The sequence below is a fragment of the Rasamsonia emersonii genome, assembly GCF_000968595.1.
Source record: "Rasamsonia emersonii CBS 393.64 chromosome Unknown ctg1118621760066, whole genome shotgun sequence".
Taxonomy (NCBI): Eukaryota; Fungi; Ascomycota; class Eurotiomycetes; order Eurotiales; family Trichocomaceae; genus Rasamsonia; species Rasamsonia emersonii.
The window spans coordinates 1-17,607 of NW_013563221.1; the positions used below are offsets into that span (position 1 = coordinate 1).

Here is a 17,607-nt window from a genome sequence, read left to right on the forward strand (position 1 = left end):
AGTAATCTACTCTGTATTCAAGTCCATTCGAGTCGATCAAGGAGCGAGACCCGGCACCTGCCAGTCAGGTCGATCGATTCGAATTGTAAGTCAGACAACGTCGTTATCAGTCGTCTGCCAGTGCTGCCGGGCTCATAACCTCTCGGCGTAAGGCTGCCGAGAGCTCAGTGGGGAAATAGATGAAGTCTATCTAGGCATAGAAGATCAATATATTATTGCTCCCTCTGGGGAAGAAAAAGAAGAACTGACTAGGAGCCGGCGTTGAGGTCGGCTCTAAATCTGCGTGGCCGGTTTGGCGGTCACGTGGTAACTGACAGCTGATTGGTCAGACCTGGCAGCTGCCTGAATGCCGTATGGGTCAGGCACCAACACCTATCGATATTGATAGTGGGCGAACTTACGGAACCACTGGTGCATAGCATTGGAGTGCTCCGCCCACGGGCCAAAGTGATCCTTGAGCATGGCGAACTTCTCCGAGTAGGGGGCGATGTGCGCGGGGTCTTCGTAGAAGAGGATCTAACATTCGTCAGCAACAGCAGTAATGATAATGATATCGACAAGGGCGACTTACTGTGCCGTATGCCGCCTTGAAACCCTCCAGCTTCGGCAGGGTCTGGTTCTTCCACAGCTCCTCCGGAATGGCGCCCGTCTTGACCAGGTTCCCCAGCGCGGCGATGGCAATGTCCCACAGCTTGTCGTGCTTCTCGTTCAGCAGCACGACCAGCCGCGTCGACTGCGTGTTGAAGGAGCTGGGCATGTGCTTGATGGCATTGGTCACGAGCTCCTCGATCTTCGCGTCCGGCACGGGGCTGTTCTTGCCCAGCTTGTAGTAGGTGCGGCGGGCCTTGGCCAGCTCGATCAGGGTGTCGGTGGAAGACATGGTGATGGTGGTGGTAGAGAAGGATCTGACAGAAGCACGACAAGGGGGAATTGGAACTGTTGATCGAGGGGCAGACCGCGAGGCGGCGGGGTTGGCGCGAGTAGATATAGTCGCCGCACACGTCCCACTCGTCGAGCTGGACAGGTGGGTAATCTTAAGATTAGGATTCAGGCCAGGCCTAGCACGCCAGGATTGGATGCTAGCCAGCGACCTAGAAGAAGATCGAAGCAGGCCGGCAGAGAACAAGGTCATGGTGAGAGTGAACGAATGGCCATTCAACGGTAGACAAGACGGAAAAGAAATTAATCAATTAATAATCACTGCCAGGCAGGTACCTGCAATGGATTCCAACAATGGCAGTGATACGATAAGAAAAAGTTCTGATCAATCGACGGTTCCCGACGACAGGATGAAGGAATGCGTCGATATCCTGTGGGACCGTCGACAGCAAGCTGCACAGGAGCACGCAATTGAACAAAATCAAGTCAATCGGTTCAGTCGATTGAGAGAGTGGGTCGTAGTCCAGTCTGTAGTATAGAGCAACGAGATCAAGTGCAGTGGGCAGCGCGGAATTGTCCCTTGCTGTGTTAGAAATTAGGGCGGAAGTTGGAACATGACATTCATACCTGCAGGAACGGAGTAAGATACCCAAGTACCAATACTACGAATTCAATGGATGGGCAAGAGCCAATTAAATATTGTATCTGCCGGTACGTCGGAAATATGATTAATTAGTCCAAGCATTCTACTCTCGAATGGAATGAACTGCGAGACCTACTGTGTACTCTACCAGTGCCTGGCAGCAGATAGTGATGATGACGATATGCTGACAAATCGCGGAATTATCTCCTTAGCCAAACAAGCCAAACTAAATCTGCATGCAATACGCTACTACTGGATTCGAATGGAATTAAATCAAAGCTGCTTTAATATAAAATAAAAAAGTTATTTACTATCCAGATAAAATCCCATACTACTACATTTGACTTTTGTTAAATTTGGCGCGTTCTGTATTGTGTAGATCAACAGTGGATGCTAATCTAACCAACTACCGCAAGTCAGGGAGTGACTGGATAAGGCTTAGTTACAGTACATAGATTAGATACCTACCTAGCAATGATGCTTGGGCGACTCTTCTATTCTCATCTACCCTGAAAATACCATGAAAAACCCACCAAAGACGACTACGTCTCCGGTGAACAAAGAATTCGATCAATCGAAAAGATGGTCAGTTTGTGAGCAAGAAAGATCTGGTACTGGCGTGTTCACCGGCTGACTATCTTTCAGCGCCTGAATCGTCCACTAGCTTCAGGCACAACCTCAAAAGAAATCCGATGGGGAGACTGATTTGATTCTCCTCGGCTTTGCCAATGCCAAAAGATCTACATGTAGGGCGATAACATGGACCTTGTTGGGCGCCTAGAGTACATCGGTCTGAACACGGAGGCCATTACCCACATAACCTGTATCTACGACCCTGAGCTAGATCCTCGTGCAGACTTATGGGAATACATCGAGGCGTGGGTCCGATCACGACGAAGCGATAAATATGTGGCCGAGGATGGATACCAGCAGGAACTCATCCGATGTGGTCTCTCCGATGGGTTAGCCGCGAAGCATATGGATGCTGAAATTGCTATCTTCAGATGTATGCAAGATCCCTAGTACTGGGCCTTGGGTACTCTGCGCATGAGACACGACATGCTAAATTCGATGGAAGCCATGGGGGAGCCCTCAGACGGTGAGAACGAAGATGGTCCTGAAGAGAAATCGTCTTCAAAGTCAGCAAGTCGTCCAGATAAAGGCAAAAGAAGAGCAGATGTCACTGAAGAGGGCCCAGAAGGAGCCATGAATCTTCGACAACCTGGAAGCGACGAAGTTATCTGGCTGAAGGGATCAATCAAATCGCAGCTTTTCGGCGGATACTCCGCCACCACACTCCGCATGAACCCTCGAAGTATTCTGTCGCTACCGCCAACAGATTTTGGAGGACTGCTTAGTTGCCTCTGTTTTACAGACTCCGTCGACGCGGCAAAACAGTATGCTAGCTGGGCCACCCGCAGGGCCGCCCCTGGCCCTGGTTCAAAGGCGATGATCCTGTATCTCTATGTCCCAAAGCAATGGCTACGGGCTCTACAAGAGCAGAATCAGATCCGTTATTTGACAACGGATGAGTTCCAGCACCTTGTCTGGTGGAGCTACCGGGATTCCCAGGCTGGAGCTGCACCTAATACTATCTAAGACATCCACCAGAGGAAGGTCATATGTGGCCCTATCAGTGCAATGTCACCAAATCAAGTTCGGCGTCTAGCGAACTCCAGTGAAATTGCACCATGGACATGTACAGATACATTCCAGGGCAAGAAGCCTACCCAGATATGCGTTCCTGTTCTTCCGTCAAATGACGATGTTCTCAATAAACTAGCAGGTTTTGAGGCTCGACTGGTGACCCAGAAATGAAGTGATGACAAGGAAGACGTTTCTGGACAGATAACCTGAAAAGGAATCAAGAAAGCCTGTGCTATATTTCTTAGATCGTCTAGTCAAAAAAAAGGGGTCTAACAGTCCTAACCTATGTAGGTCTAAGGTACCTACTAGGTAGTATCTAGCAAGTCTAGGAGTAATACTACCCCTACTTACTAAGTGTATCATGTATGTTTCAAGGCCTGGCTAGTTAGAACTTAAAAAGAAGACTGTTCCATTTCTGTCATGTAATAATAGCCTCTCCGTAGTATTTAATAGATGAACACAACAACGACAACACTGCAAAGAGTGATCGATCTATGTCAATCTCGTCGGGTCTACATAATCGTCCATATCCATACTCATTATGAATAATTAACACAAGAGAGATAGATAGTACAGTACAGTATTGTATGTACAGCAATAATAATGTCCACATCTTCTTCCTCCGCTATTCGTCTTCGTGTACCCTCCGCGCTGCGCTCATCCTCATCTTCTTATTCTTCTCAGTCCAATCACACCACCACCAACAGCAGCAACAACCATGACGACACCGATTTATCCCCTCCCCCTATTGCATGGCTCACTGCCTCTTCCTGGAATGTCACCTACTCGACTCTGCCCATGTGGCGCGCCAAACGAAACGTGCGGATCACATATGGGTTGCTCTCAGCAATCAACAGGCAGAATGCACAAGAAACAGCAGCAGCAGCAGCACGTCTCTCCAATCTGGTTACTTATCAAAGCCTGACGTCCTCCAAAGTGCGATCAGTCCGTGGCGTGGACCGTGCCGAAGTGTCGACGAGAGCAGGAGCAGGAGCAGAAGCAGAAGCAGAAGCAGGGATCTGGTCCTGGCACTGGCGCGGATCGGGCTGGTTGAAAATCGCCTCGTCACGATGGGAGATCCTCGGGTATGGAGCTGCATCTGCATGCGACTCTGAGACTGAGACTGACTGGATGGTGACGTACTTTGCGCGCACGCTGTTCACGCCCGCCGGTATCGATGTCTATTCGCGACCCCGGGCGGCTGTGTCTGAGCAGCTGCTGGAGGAGATTCAGCGCGCGTTGAAGGAGACGGGAGATGTTGTGTTGACTAGGTTGGCTGATCAGTTGTTTCTGGTTAAGCATGACGATGACGATGATGATGACGATAACAGTGTTGGTGCATCATGATGCCGTGTCGGCTTTATTATTATTAGATTTTATGTCAGGTATATACAGTCCTGAGAAGAGATATATGACCGAAAGAGCCTCTGTGATTATATCACATCCAGAGGTTGGGTGAGGATACTTGTGTCTATTGCATCAGACGAGGAACTTCTCGCCGCGCTCCCTGCAATGCGCATTCGCTATGCCCTTGACATGGCCCCTCTCCTGCATACCATCCCCCCTCGATGAGCCGGTTCTCAATATCGAGCCAGTACTCGGCCTTGCCCCCGGCTGCCGTCTTCAGATCAAGGTCACCCAGGCGCACTTCGATGGGTCTTTTGTCATCAGAGGGCATCTGAGTTCTGTTAGCGGCATGCCGTCGGAGAGAGAAGAGAATCATCTGTCCCACCTTGATGAACATTGTACAGTCTCTCAACGTCATCGCGAGCGACATCTCGCTCGAGTGTGCTGGATGTCTGGCACGTCCCACATCATTCATTTTTCTCTGATAGTCGCGGAGCTTTAACAGGGTCCTGTTCTGGTAGAGAACCTTGGCAAGACGGTGCTGATCAGAACACCCCTTGATAAACCGGACTGCCCGCAGCACGTCTTCCCGCTTGTCCGAGACCAGGTCCAGGGGACAAAAAGACTGCTCTTCTTTGAGACCCGCCTGGCGGGCTTCGTGGTTCTTCATCTCCCGCAGCGCGCAGGTGCGGCACCGTTTGGCGTTGGGAGGAGCAGAAGGGGACTGTAGCAGCCACTTTGGCTTCAATTCGGCCACCGTTGTTTCCAGGTCATTTGCATCCGTCATATCGGTGACAAGCAGACCAAAATGCTCCGCTGTGGACAAGTAAACGCCATGGCGCTTGGCCGGGCGTTTCCCCTTCCTCTCGCTGGCACGCAGCTGCTCGTTGCAGCGATGAACCAGTCCTGCTGGCAATCTCACGAGCCTCTGATCGACCAACTCTTCCGGTTTGAAAAGCGGACGGATGTGTTTGTCGAAGTTCCGCGCTGTCTGCTGATAGGGGATCCCGTATTCGACGTCTTTTCGCAGACGCAGTAACTTTCCTTCAAGCAGAGTCGCCTGGGCAGGATCTTCGATTTCCGTCTGCCGCGGAGTGCCGTCTCCATTGTGTTTGATCTCCGACGACGTCGCCAAGTCAACGGACGGAAGCAGCATGCGATAGACGATGTTGGCACCGCCCTCGGCCAGGTAGAGCAGCTGCACTCCCGCCGGAAGGTCGGGAATGAGAGCTGGGGCCATCTGGAGGATCGAAATATCTGGGCCAGCGCTGATCTCGGAAACGGACCATAGCCTCGCCGATCTCAACGTGATGAGAAGAGGAACAACACGGGGTAAAAAAAAACTTTGCGGGGTGAAATGCACAAAATCAATTCAAGGTCTTTGTTTGTCTTTTAATTGGCAATGGAAACAGAAAAAAAATTCGCTAAGAAAAAAACATGCAGATGCAGGATGCAAGTGAGGTGAACTGGCAGTCTAGCAAACACGCTTAAAAAAAATCACCAAACACCGAATGCTGCCAATTGGACGGTGGGCGATGACGAAGGAAAACGTAACAGCACGAAAGCCTCCCAGGTTGCAACAGGGTAAATTTAAAAAAAAAAAACCAATCACATACAGAACCCCAAAGCAGCAGACCTCAATTTAAGCAAACAGCCGAAAACGTGTATGACTGAAAAAGAAAAACAGATACTGAACGGAAGGTCAATCAATGACGCAAGCGATGCGAATCGCGAGGCTCCAGGTATTCTTGGAACAGTCCAGGGAGCATGCAGCTAAGCGGCGGGCAGCCAACCGGGACGGATTGGCCTGCGGGCAGCTGCAAGGCCTGGTGACTTCTAGACTTCTGGGGCGATCTTTGACCGAGTTTATAGATGGAGATGGACCCCGCAACCTTGCCAGAGAGCATACATGGGGGAGCACACCCTGCCGAAGACCGATGTGAGGCGAAGCAGGAAAGCTCGGAAAACTCAGGCCAAAGAGGAGAAGACGGTCCAGAAGAACCTGCCCTAGGTATTCGCCATTAATCCAGCGGTGAGCGATGGAGAGGAACCAGGCGGGAAGCGGGAACTGTAGGATCCAGGTGACTCGCTTTGTCGAGCCAGGCACAGAGGCACAGATGCAGCACTGCACAGGACAGTACCGAAAAAGGGAACAACTGAGAAGCACAGTCGGAGCAGTGGCCTGTCGGACAGACTGTGGTGACCCGGCTGCGCGGATCGTAAGATGTGCAGAAGACGGAATCCAACGTGACTGGGTGCGGATGACGTGCCAAGATGGAGAGCAGGTACAGTACAGCAAAGAACTGCGGAGAGAAGGACAGACGGGGACAATAGTGGTACAGTCGGTCCTACACTGGAAGATGATGTCTCATATCTTGATTAGCATTCAATTTATTACAAGCAGACTTGTTCTAGGTTTTGGTGTTACTATCCACGATGGAATATTATTCTTGATGCCCAGGGCATTATTCTTACTAAGTGCTGCAGGCAAGACCCCACCATCGATAGCGATAGCATTTAATACTAATGTACTCCAGATCTACCGCTAGCCGCAAATACCATTCCCTTATCACTTTAATACACTTGATTAATCCATCACGTCTCTACGGAAAATAAAAGACGAATAAATAAATAAATAGACAGTCAGAATCGGGATCAGAATCAGATACCATGTCAACCTCGTCCACCGACCTGACCTCAATCGAGTCCATCCCAACGCCGGATCACTGCACGGCGGATTTTTGTTTGATTCCTGTAGGTTCCTCCCCATGTAAAACATCAATTTAAATAAATATACTGTACTCTCTTTCTTTTTGACTCCGTTCTCATGTTAATTTTTTTTCTTATCCTGTCTAGATGGGAACCGGCTCGCCCTCCGTCTCCGCCCAGATCGCCGACGTCCAGCGTTTGGTCGAAAAATCGGGACTGAAATATGTGATGCACTCTGCGGGGACGACATTAGGTGAGTTATTTATCCCATAAAAAGAAAAAAAAAGAATAAAAGAAAAAGAGAAAGAAAGAAAGAAAATTCTTTGAGTGCTGTTTACTGACAATCATGCAGAAGGACCATGGGACAAAGTCCACCAGGTCATCGGACAGGCTCATACCATCCTGCACCGGCAAGGGGTTGTGAGAATTCAGACAGACATCCGGATGGGGTCGAGGTAAGGGTTAAAACCTTTCTGTTGTTGCTCCCCCTCGACGCTGATTGATATGATAATGACAACTACAGAACCGACAAGCACCAGTCATTTGAAGATAAAGTCGCTGCGGTGAATAAGTTGTTGGGAAAGGAGTAGACAGACGCGGTAGTAGTTAATTTGTTAAATTGATCATGTCTATCTACACCCAGACGAATATAATACACGTTGTGTGTTAGAAATATACCGAGTTCCATTTATTTCATATCTATCTACAAGGTCATTAATGAGAGAAGCCAGACGGGTAAATACCCGTCTAATAGAACGATAATCATGTCGGACCGTCATCACACAAAAACAAACCCTCAAGATCGAATCAAACGCCGAGCGCCGTCGCTATGCAAGTGGATTTAAAAACGGAAAAACAAAAAAGACGAAAACCCGCCCCTAAAACCAAGAACAGGTGATGTGTCAATAGCGGCATTAAATCGAAACGCCTCCTCCCAGCAGGCTGCCCCATCTACCACCTACCCAGATCCAATTGCCCAGCGTCGGGTTGGCGCCGCTCTTGGCTTGGCTGACGAGTTCGGCCAGGCCGCTGCTGCCGCTGCTGGCGGTATCATCCGAGTTGGTGTTTGGAACAGGAGACCGTCCAACCGGATTGGTGACGTTGTTCAGCATGTCCACCGTCGCAATTGCAGGGCCCTTGTCGAAGAAGTCGACCAGGATAAAAGTAGGCTGCCGGCCCCCGTATTGGCTCTTGCACGTCGTCGCCGCGGTTTGCAGGTTTCCCGTGCCGGACTGCCCGTTCGTCGTGTCGATGGCGCTGACATCGGGGATCTCGATTCCCAGAGCCTCTTGCGAATCCAGGAAGTGGTTCATGAACGGCAGGCGATTCGAGGACAGGGCGGCAGCGATGTTGTTCTCGACCGTCGAAGGACGATTGGGCTGGCAGGAGAAGTTCGAGGCAGCCGTGACATCGTAATTGTTCTCGAAGATGTAGGTGAATTCATCCATGAGATATTCCGCGCCGGCATTGGAGGAAAGAGAGGCGACAAAGGTCATCATCCGCGTTCCAGCACTGATGAGCTCCTGCAGCGTGGGCCATGTCGCAGGCGGGGACGTAAAGTTCGGCTTGTAGGCGTACTTCACGATGCCAGCGGCTTCAAAGACAGCATTCAAGTCGGATGCGGCTGCGTTGTCCGAATTCACCAGTAGGACAGTGACAACTAGAACACTGTCAGTACAATCCATGCCGCCTTTTTTCAAGGTCTGAGCCCATCCTCACCATCATTGGGATTGTTGTCCAGCCAGGTCTTGATTTCCACCAACCACGACTCCAGCGTCCCTGCATCCAACAGATCACAACTGGTGTGGCATAGATGCCATGCTCCATTATTCTTATGCACCTGGGCAGTCACCAACCGAACGCCAGCCGAGAGCTGGACAGTAGTGTTGTAATATCTGCAATAGTCAGCACCTAACCGTCATACGGACTCCGAATCAGGAGCGTAGACTCACTGGTTCCCCGCAGTGGAGTAACTAGTGGATGAATCGCGCAGAAACGGGCTGTCGTGTGCACCCAGATGCGTAATCTCCCCATACGACTTGTCGCACAGATCGGGCGAGTTGTTGCACGCGGTCGAGCTGCGGGGCGCCAGCACCGACGCAGAGGAGAATGGCAGAAGGAGGAGGGGAAGCAAGCGAAGTCCAAGCATGCTGGACAGAGAAATCAATCGATGTACTGTACGATGCCGATCCAGTCGCAGTCTCAGTCACACCAGAATCACCGGTAAAGATGCTTGCAAAACTCGAAGACGGACAAGTGATTGGCCAAGAGGCTCAGGAAACGACGGTCTCGTTCAACAGAGCCGTCGGGATCGAAGCAGAGCCTGGAAAAGGATGGAAGACAGGCCAGGGGAGAGGGGAAAAGAAAGTTGAAAAAACGGGCAGCAGATAAACAGAACAATAATAAAGAGCCTGGTTCAGACAGGCGAAGCAAGCGCTGTCACCCAGTGGGGAGGGCTGAGCCACCATTGTGTAACTGGACGACCGGCGATCGTCACAGATCCGCAGCAGTGGAGCGCAATGCCCTCGACGCATCTCCATGATTGGCGATGGCCTGTCGCGTGCTAAGAATAGGACTCGAGGACGCGTGGCTCGTCCGCCTGCGCCTTGTCATTATTATTATTCCCGACAGACGGAGTGCAGCGGCTGACTATTCCGGATTTAAGGGGAAGCTCGTATGAGACGGAGTACTTGGTAATGAATGCACAATTGCAGAAGACACAATCTGCTCTTTCGCCGTCTTGATGATACAGCTTCTTAATATTTATTTTTAATTATCTTTAATTATTCTAAGATAGGCCCACAAACCTTATCCCGGATCGACGGATTTAAGTAGCTTAGGCAGATCGTCACCTCGCATTGTCGCTTTGGCAACGAACGTCTTCACGTCATCGTTTACCTAATTCCGTTGCACTCGACTCTTCTCAGTTGTTGCATCAATCCAGCTAATGGCAGATTATTCTTGTCTTCTGAATGAGGGGCTGCCAAAGAAATCTCTCGTGAACTACGTAGTCAGATACTGGGAAAAAAAAATCATTGCAGGGTATCATTATATCTTCAATTTCGTATATCTATACTGTACAGTACATGTATATATCATATTATACACTCCTCAGGAGCAGCATCAACATTGCGCTGCCTGCAACCGGTTAGCTCGACTCCGCCGCAGAGAGAGCCTCGAGTTCGGTGGGTTCAGCAGTCCCTCCAAGTCGTCCTTCTCCTGCCCACCGAAGAGCGATGGGCCCCAGACCTTGATTAAGTCGCCGACGACTCGCGAAGCTTCGTATGGGTTTTCACGCCGCAACAGCCGGTTCCAGCGTCGACTCGAGAGTCGAGGACGCCCGAACAGCACCGCCAAGCGTTGTCGACATGCCCGACGAACCAGGCCCGGTGAGATCCAGACCCCTCGCTGCTGCAGTTCGCGGAGGAGCACTAGACCACGGACCCAGGGCACCAGGTCTTGGCCCTCAGCCCCTGGAATTTCATACCTCTTCTTCTTCTTGGAGGCCGGTCGCAGTTTGAATCCCCATGCGACAAGGGCCATCTGCATCTGAGGGTTGAAGACACGGCGCAGTACGCTTCGGTGCTCTGCCAAATGCGAACTCGCCGTGGATTTCCCCGCGTTCGACGCAGAGCCGGATAGATTACGGGCTATCGGGGGGTTCTCACTTGTCGCATAATGCCGCGCAAGCCACAGGCACAGGTTCCGGATTTCATTCCAACGGCAGAAATTGGCCATTCCTAGCCGCTTCAACGCTTCGAGCCACAATTCTGGATTGACCTTTCCTCCAAACTCGGCGACTTGCTGGAGAGTCCGAATCAGGAATGCCTCCTCGTCAACAGGACGATGACGACGTTTCGGGTGGGGAGCTTTCCCTGGAACCCGTGGTGTGAGCACATGCTCAATCATGAAATCGATGCTCCTGTTCGAGAGCATCTTTCCATTCCGATGAATCTCGTCGACGGTCGCCAAGGCAGCAGTCCATTCTTCGGCCGCAATATGCTTGCGAAAGTGGACATTAAGCAAGTCCGGTCCATCTTCGGAGATTTCGCTAAGGATGGTCAGGGTGAGGTTGTACTGCCGCCAATCTCGAGCCATGTAATAAGAAACCAAAAGTGACTCTTGTAAGTCTGCATCTTCAAGCACATCCGGGTGCTGGTCACTGTGAAGCAGATCGTGGAGCATGATGTCTCTATTCTCGGTTGCCAGTTTCTCAACAAGTCTCGAGAAAGTCGAGTCGCGGATAGCAATGCCGCCCTTGCGAAGCGCTGCAATCTTCTCCAAGATGTCTCTTGACCCGTTTGCTCTCAATGCCATCTCCCTGAGGGAAAGCGGTCCAATGGCAGGAACCCCGAACATTTGTAGACCACTGATGATCGTGTCCAAGGTGACCGCCGTTGTAGCAAAGAGTCGCGCTCCGAACTCATCTTTGAAAGGCTTTTCCTCCATAAGACTATTTCCGCCCTTTTCTTCAGTTGCGGTTCCTCCTGACTCAGGCTGAGACTGGCCTCTAGAATCTGTATCTTGACTATCCGGAGGTGCCAGTTTTTGTCGCAGACCTATCAGACCTTTTTTGATCCTTTTAACATCTTCCTTGATTTTCTTGCTAGGCCAAGGCCGCGACTGTTGCGTATATTCCAGCAACGGCCTGATATCTTCGAAGCTCTGAGGTAGGTCCCGACGGTTGACGAGGAAATCGTGCATGAAGATAGCGTCCACATATCGGCCCCTGCTTATTAGAGCTGGAATGACGGCATTGTATATTCTGTGGCCTTCGGTTGCTCGGCACATATCCTTGAAGGCCTGCAAGCCTGCACGTGAGCTGTCAACTTGTTCGTTTCTCGAGGCTAGGAACGGACCCGCGTAATTCCGCGGCTCACAAGACAACGCCTTATCCAGAACACGCACGATATCATTCGGATGCGACAGATGGGGATCTTGAAGCCTGCGGTGCCAGTGAACCGCCTGAGTAGGCAGACCGCGGTCCAGAAATCCACCAACGACTGCTTCATGAAATCGGGGCCACCGCTTTCCAGTCCTTTTCCAGAGCTCGCCTGCATAGTCCGCTAGGTCATTTAAGACCTGCTCCCTTTTCAACCCGATCCCGACGAAGCTCTGCCAGAAGAGATCCGCCTGTTCCCCTTCAACAGGCAGGTCGACGCCATCCACCCTTTGTGTCATACCTTCCCAGATGTCTAATGTGCCTTTTTCCCCATAATGGCGCTGTCGGTATCGAAGGAGCTCTTCCCACAGTTCGAAATCATTCCGCCGACTCGGATCGTCTACTAACCGGCTTCCGATGTCGTTCAGATGGCCCACGTCGGATTCGTATTCAAGTCTGTCAGGGTCCAGCACCCAATGTTTTTCGTCGTTATTTTTCTCAGTTAAATCTGGCTGAACTTGTATGGAAGGAGTAGTATGCTGTTTTCTTGTAGGCGTGATATCGTGAACACGGAGTTTGAATGCAGCTTCGGGCTCAGGCCGAGTTTGTTGAGCGGTCGAGTCGGCTCCAGCACCGGACAGGGAGACATCTTCGCGAAAGGCCGCCCTCTTGTGATCCCGACGTATCTGGCACTTGATGCACCTACGACTGACATCCAATTGCTCAATGCCCAAGGGGTTCGAGACAAGATCGCCTAGGAAGGAGACAGCTGACGGCCTCTTCAAAAGCCGCAGCAGAGCCGGGCGCATCAGATGTAGCTAGCGGCGGACAGGAATGGCTGCGGAAGCTATCAAACATTCTTATAGTAATGCATCAATCAGAACATAATTCATTTCCACCAGACGCGGCGAGTTCTCGCAATGTCAAGAAGCAGGCCCATTCCCAATTTCCCACGCATCACAATACCCGATTTGGCCATCCTAAAAGAGGTTAGCCTGAACTGCAGTAGTTTACATTGTTTGTATCAATAGTCACGTGACGGATCATGCTCGCTCGACTAATCCGGTGACCCGCGCGGGCCGAGCGATGCCCGAGAGGTCAAGTCGAACCTCATCCGACACTTGCATCACGAGCACCAGCATCGCTCTTCCTGCCATTGTCCTCCACCACACCGCGGAAGCTCTGTATTTTCCTCTCCAAAACTCGCAAAGATGGTCGCTCGCACGATTCCCCGGCTCGCTGGGTGAGTAAATCTCCGTCTTTGTCCCCAGAACGGCTCCACACTGTCAGCGTCTGGTGGAATTCTTTTCCATCAACTGCTTCAAGTCCTCGCGAGGAGTTTCTATGCTCTGTGGGTTGCCAATTGCCAGTGCTGATGATCATTTCTTTGATATAGTTTCATCTACCGCGAGAACCGCGTGCCGTACTACCAGCGTCTCTTCCAGCAGAACGATGGCAAGCGCCAATGGTGGAAGGTCAGCTCGTCCCAGCGGGTTGCTATTCCGGATGCTCAAGAATAGGGTGTTTCTGACTCTTTTCTCTAATCTGCAGACTGAGCGGAGCGGTTACATCCTGTACCCCTACTACGTCTCCCTCTATGGCACCACCCTCAGTAAGTGGACCGTTTCCAGATGACCGACTTGCATGTTACTGACGGCGTCGCTTCTACAGTCACCACCTACGCCATGATTCGTCTCGTTCTGGTTAGTTTTTAGCGCCCTAATACCGGAGACTCCTTCGATCTGCAACATGTGATCTGAGACCGGCAATGTCGAAATGTACTAACGATTTCAACAGGGCAAGAAGACGTTCTTCGGTAAAGACTAAACGATTCGAATGGTCGGTCAGGCTCCGTCAAAGCCAAATTACTCGGTGATGTGCCATTATTGAAAGACATTGAACTGGGGAACATGGTTTGACGGTGTATATAAGATAGAGGAGTCAAATCAAAGAGAAGAACTTGGTTCCACACAATTCGTGCCTTGACTTTTGTTTTTAACAGGATCATCTTATTAAATGCATTGCATTTGAGCGGTTAATAACCGCATGCCACACAAGCAACAGGGACTGATCTACAGTCAGGCTGACTTCGCGCTCAGCCTACTTTCGACATATTATTTCCCCATGGGTGATAGTGAACCAGCCATCTTTCGACTTGCCCCATTCCTGCCATGTTTCCGCTATCCGCTCCAGATCTTCCTTGGAGCAATGTCCACCCTTGACGACGGCATTCTCGACATAACTCGGGGCAAGCACCCTCTCGGCCCAGATGTTACTCCACCACTCCCTCTCCGCCGGCTCGCTGAAGCACCAGGTCCCCGCGGAGCAGGTGATGGCTTCGCGCGGAAACCCGGCTTCCTGGGCCCAGACGTGCAGGTACGATCCCGGGTCGGGGTTGCCGCCCATCCCCCGCGCGACCCGGCGGTAGATGTCGTACCACGCGTCCAGGCCCTCGAGACGCGGATACCAGGTCATGCTGGCCGTCTCGCGCACGGCCACGATGCCGCCGGGCTTGGTGACGCGGCGCATCTGGCGGAGGGCGCGGACCGGGTCCGGCACGTGCTGCAGCACCTGGTGGGCATGCACGACGTCGAAGGTATTGTCGGCATACTCGTCCAGATAGAGCACATCGCCCACGGCGAACGTCGCGTTGGTGATGCCCTTTTCCTCCGCCAGCGCGCGGGCCGGCGCCAGCGGCTTGTCCGCGTAGTCGATCCCGATGATGTAGCCGTCCGGCACGTGCCGGGCGAGGTCGAGCGTGATGGTGCCCGGTCCGCAGCCGACGTCGAGGATGGTCATGTCCCGCTTGAGGTAGGGCAGGAGGTAGGCGGCCGAGTTTGCGGCCGTTCGCCATTGATGCGTGCGCAGCGTGGCCGGGTTGTGATCGGAGGCGTAGACCGAGGATGGTTTTGGCAGTTCTTGCGTCGACATATTTATTATTTTTATTATGCGTATCTGCTTCCCCTTCTCTGCTAGTTTGATCAGCAAGCAATTCCTACGAAATCTGATTCTGTAACGTTGCCTGGAGTTGATGAGATGGTAGTTCACTTACTATCCTCGGTGTATAAGTCCTTAGCTAAGTAAATGAGCGGTAGGGTAGCTCTGCTCTCAATCTTTTTTCTCTTTCTGATTTGCCAATAGAACAAAGTTGAAATAAAATAAATAATAAAGCTGCTTATCGAGCTTTATATAATGTAGTGTCGTGGTCAATGTACGAAGTAAATTAATTGTATTTAAAGACTGGCATTAATTATTATAATTCTTATCGAGTTCCACCTTAGCATCGGAACTCCGAAACGGTGACGACAATCACCCACAATCGAACCCCGGAATTCCGATCATCTGGGGAGGGGAGTTGGTTGTGCCAAGAACAGGCTTGACCTAGGTACGTACGGAGTTCTTCACACCATGTATATACAAAACACAGTGCTGAATTGATATCCATTAGATCATTTGCTTCTATAGAGGATGATGTATACAGTACATACATCTTTTCAGATTCCAGAAGACAGGCAGAGAGAAGATATGATACACACCCTGTTCATTCCTTTCATGCCTCGTCGATTCCTTTTCTTCTTTCATTCCCTAATTAAATCTTGCCTTTGGATAATAATTATCAATACAAGCTCGAAGCTTAAGGAATTACATGTAAGGCGTAGAAGAGTCGCAAATTATGCCCGTCGGGTGTTCTTCTTGAGGAGCCGTCTCTGCTCCTTTTCCTTCTCGCGCTCCAGGAACTTGCGCTGCTCTTCGGCACTCATGTTACGCAGGGCCCGCTCCCGCTCTTCTTTCTTCAGCTTCTCGGCCGCGAGCTTGCGCTCCTCGGCCTTCTCTTCCTCTTCGGCTTTGCGAATGCGTCGGATCTCCTCCTCACGAGTGTTGCGCAGCTTGCGCACCACCTCCGGTCGGAAATGCGCCGTAGACACCAGCACATCGGGGAGACGCAGAAACAGATTGAACAGAGGCATGGTTGCTGAATAGCCGGAGGGAGAAGAAGGCACACGAAGGGAAATCTGAACGCGCTTCCTGGGGGTTGTCTCTTCGATCCTGCGTGGGTCAAGTCGTCAGCATAAGATGAACTTCAAAACAATACCATCATATCACACATACTTCGTGGGCTTGTCCACAGGCTGGTCCGTAATAATCAGGTACTCAAACGCATCAGCAGCCTGTTCAATGGCCTTGGAAAGCTCCGGAGTAAGCAGATGGTCGGTAATCTCCGCACTCTCGCTCATGACCGTCACCCAGCTCGGAAGCTTGGAGTTGTCCTTGGTAAAGGTCAAGGAGGCATCGTAGCGTTCCTGCCGGAACTTGCGCATGTGGTTCTTGTGCACAACGGCCCAGATGAAGCCATCGTAGGTGGAATTGGGGACTTTGATGGAGCTAGTATCTCCCGCGGGGACCGGCACGAGATCCTTTTCCCTGCCATCAAAAGCGTATGCCGTCGCCTCGAATCTCTCAACCGGTTGCGGCCAGCTGTCGAAGATGACACTGAGGATATGATCCATCACGAAAATGATGGGGTTGTATCGCTTGAGCAGCTTAATTGAGACATCCAAGAAGGCGACGTTCTGCCGACCGGTCGCGTAGGACTGGAAATCCTGTGCCGTCTTCTCTTTCAACAGGGTCTCTGGCTCGATCAGCTCAGACTTCACCGAGGCCTGCGCCAGTCCTTCCGACTCAACCGCTTCAGCGGTGATCGGCTTGCGAATGCCACTGAACCCGACCACGGCGAATTCATTCTGGAGGACGGGCGCATGAACCTGTGCCCATGCTCTGGCCTTGCTCCTGTTCTTGCGCGTGCCCCAGAAGTGGAACGCAAAGATCAGGATGACGAATGGCAGGACAAACGCCTCTTGCAAGAAATCCCGGGGAGTCGTCCGCTCCCACACCCGGTACCATTTCGTGTACGGTACGCTGGGGACTCCTGGTGTTGACACAGCCGGCGACGGAGCGGAGCTTGCGACCGAAAGAGGCGATGGATCGGGAGCGCCAGCAAAGTCGGCAAAGTCTGTCGCGTTAGGGAAAGAAATATTGTGTTAGTTCGGCATTGAAAGGCCTCCAATTGAAGCAATTGGTTGTTTGCTAGGAGATGCAAGAAAAACACGAGGACTTACCATCATCTGGCTTCGCTGGAGCGAGCGACGGGGACGCCCCGCCAAACACGTTTTTGAACACTCCTGCCATCGCGAGAGGAAAGTATTTTACAGCCTGAGTCCTCCTTCAACCCACGATCAGGGGATTTCGCAACGTGGCGCTGGGGTGGAGAAGAAGGGAAGACGACCGAGTGTGGAGGTCCGCGGCGGCGAGGCCGAGCTTGACTAGCAGCTCGATTGCTCCCAGGGCGCGATTCCGCACTAGACCCCAGCCGGCAAAACCTACGAGATATGGATAGGCAAAGTTCGAAAATTGAAAAAAAAAAGGATATTTGCAATGGCTCAGAAAAGTAATCTGTATGTACAAAAGAAAAACAAACGAGAGGCAATGCGAATCTATCTCA

The 17,607-nt window shown here is 51.4% G+C and overlaps 9 protein-coding genes across 9 annotated transcripts; 3 read left to right on the forward strand and 6 right to left on the reverse strand.

Moving 5' to 3' along the window:
• Positions 1-358: 358 nt before the first annotated feature.
• Positions 359-1,132, reverse strand: T310_3397 (uncharacterized protein; the record flags this gene model as incomplete). Its single annotated transcript, XM_013473708.1, has 3 exons — positions 359-372; positions 402-516; positions 572-1,132. 3 exons carry the CDS (start codon positions 1,130-1,132, stop codon positions 359-361), a joined length of 690 nt encoding a protein of 229 aa, XP_013329162.1.
• Positions 1,133-2,281: 1,149 nt separating this feature from the next.
• Positions 2,282-3,121, forward strand: T310_3398 (uncharacterized protein; the record flags this gene model as incomplete). The annotated part of the gene is made up of 2 exons (XM_013473709.1): positions 2,282-2,528; positions 2,601-3,121. 2 exons carry the CDS (start codon positions 2,282-2,284, stop codon positions 3,119-3,121), a joined length of 768 nt encoding a protein of 255 aa, XP_013329163.1.
• A 651-nt stretch (positions 3,122-3,772) lies between these two features.
• Positions 3,773-4,516, forward strand: T310_3399 (uncharacterized protein; the record flags this gene model as incomplete). Its single annotated transcript, XM_013473710.1, has 1 exon — positions 3,773-4,516. One exon carries the CDS (start codon positions 3,773-3,775, stop codon positions 4,514-4,516), a length of 744 nt encoding a protein of 247 aa, XP_013329164.1.
• Positions 4,517-4,640: 124 nt separating this feature from the next.
• On the reverse strand, positions 4,641-5,756 carry T310_3400 (uncharacterized protein; the record flags this gene model as incomplete). The annotated part of the gene is made up of 1 exon (XM_013473711.1): positions 4,641-5,756. The coding sequence occupies one exon, from the start codon at positions 5,754-5,756 to the stop codon at positions 4,641-4,643; it is 1,116 nt and encodes a 371-aa protein (XP_013329165.1).
• Positions 5,757-7,186: 1,430 nt separating this feature from the next.
• Positions 7,187-7,815, forward strand: T310_3401 (Cell wall biogenesis protein Ecm15; the record flags this gene model as incomplete). The annotated part of the gene is made up of 4 exons (XM_013473712.1): positions 7,187-7,270; positions 7,373-7,478; positions 7,578-7,680; positions 7,749-7,815. The coding sequence occupies 4 exons, from the start codon at positions 7,187-7,189 to the stop codon at positions 7,813-7,815; spliced, it is 360 nt and encodes a 119-aa protein (XP_013329166.1).
• Positions 7,816-8,139: 324 nt separating this feature from the next.
• Positions 8,140-9,374, reverse strand: T310_3402 (uncharacterized protein; the record flags this gene model as incomplete). Its single annotated transcript, XM_013473713.1, has 3 exons — positions 8,140-8,885; positions 8,945-9,120; positions 9,178-9,374. The coding sequence occupies 3 exons, from the start codon at positions 9,372-9,374 to the stop codon at positions 8,140-8,142; spliced, it is 1,119 nt and encodes a 372-aa protein (XP_013329167.1).
• Positions 9,375-10,348: 974 nt separating this feature from the next.
• Positions 10,349-12,916, reverse strand: T310_3403 (Uncharacterized protein; the record flags this gene model as incomplete). The annotated part of the gene is made up of 1 exon (XM_013473714.1): positions 10,349-12,916. The coding sequence occupies one exon, from the start codon at positions 12,914-12,916 to the stop codon at positions 10,349-10,351; it is 2,568 nt and encodes an 855-aa protein (XP_013329168.1).
• Positions 12,917-14,207: 1,291 nt separating this feature from the next.
• Positions 14,208-15,597, reverse strand: T310_3404 (UbiE/COQ5 family methyltransferase; the record flags this gene model as incomplete). Its single annotated transcript, XM_013473715.1, has 3 exons — positions 14,208-15,079; positions 15,160-15,233; positions 15,425-15,597. 3 exons carry the CDS (start codon positions 15,595-15,597, stop codon positions 14,208-14,210), a joined length of 1,119 nt encoding a protein of 372 aa, XP_013329169.1.
• Positions 15,598-15,778: 181 nt separating this feature from the next.
• Positions 15,779-17,294, reverse strand: T310_3405 (uncharacterized protein; the record flags this gene model as incomplete). Its single annotated transcript, XM_013473716.1, has 3 exons — positions 15,779-16,154; positions 16,218-17,118; positions 17,225-17,294. 3 exons carry the CDS (start codon positions 17,292-17,294, stop codon positions 15,779-15,781), a joined length of 1,347 nt encoding a protein of 448 aa, XP_013329170.1.
• Positions 17,295-17,607: the final 313 nt, after the last annotated feature.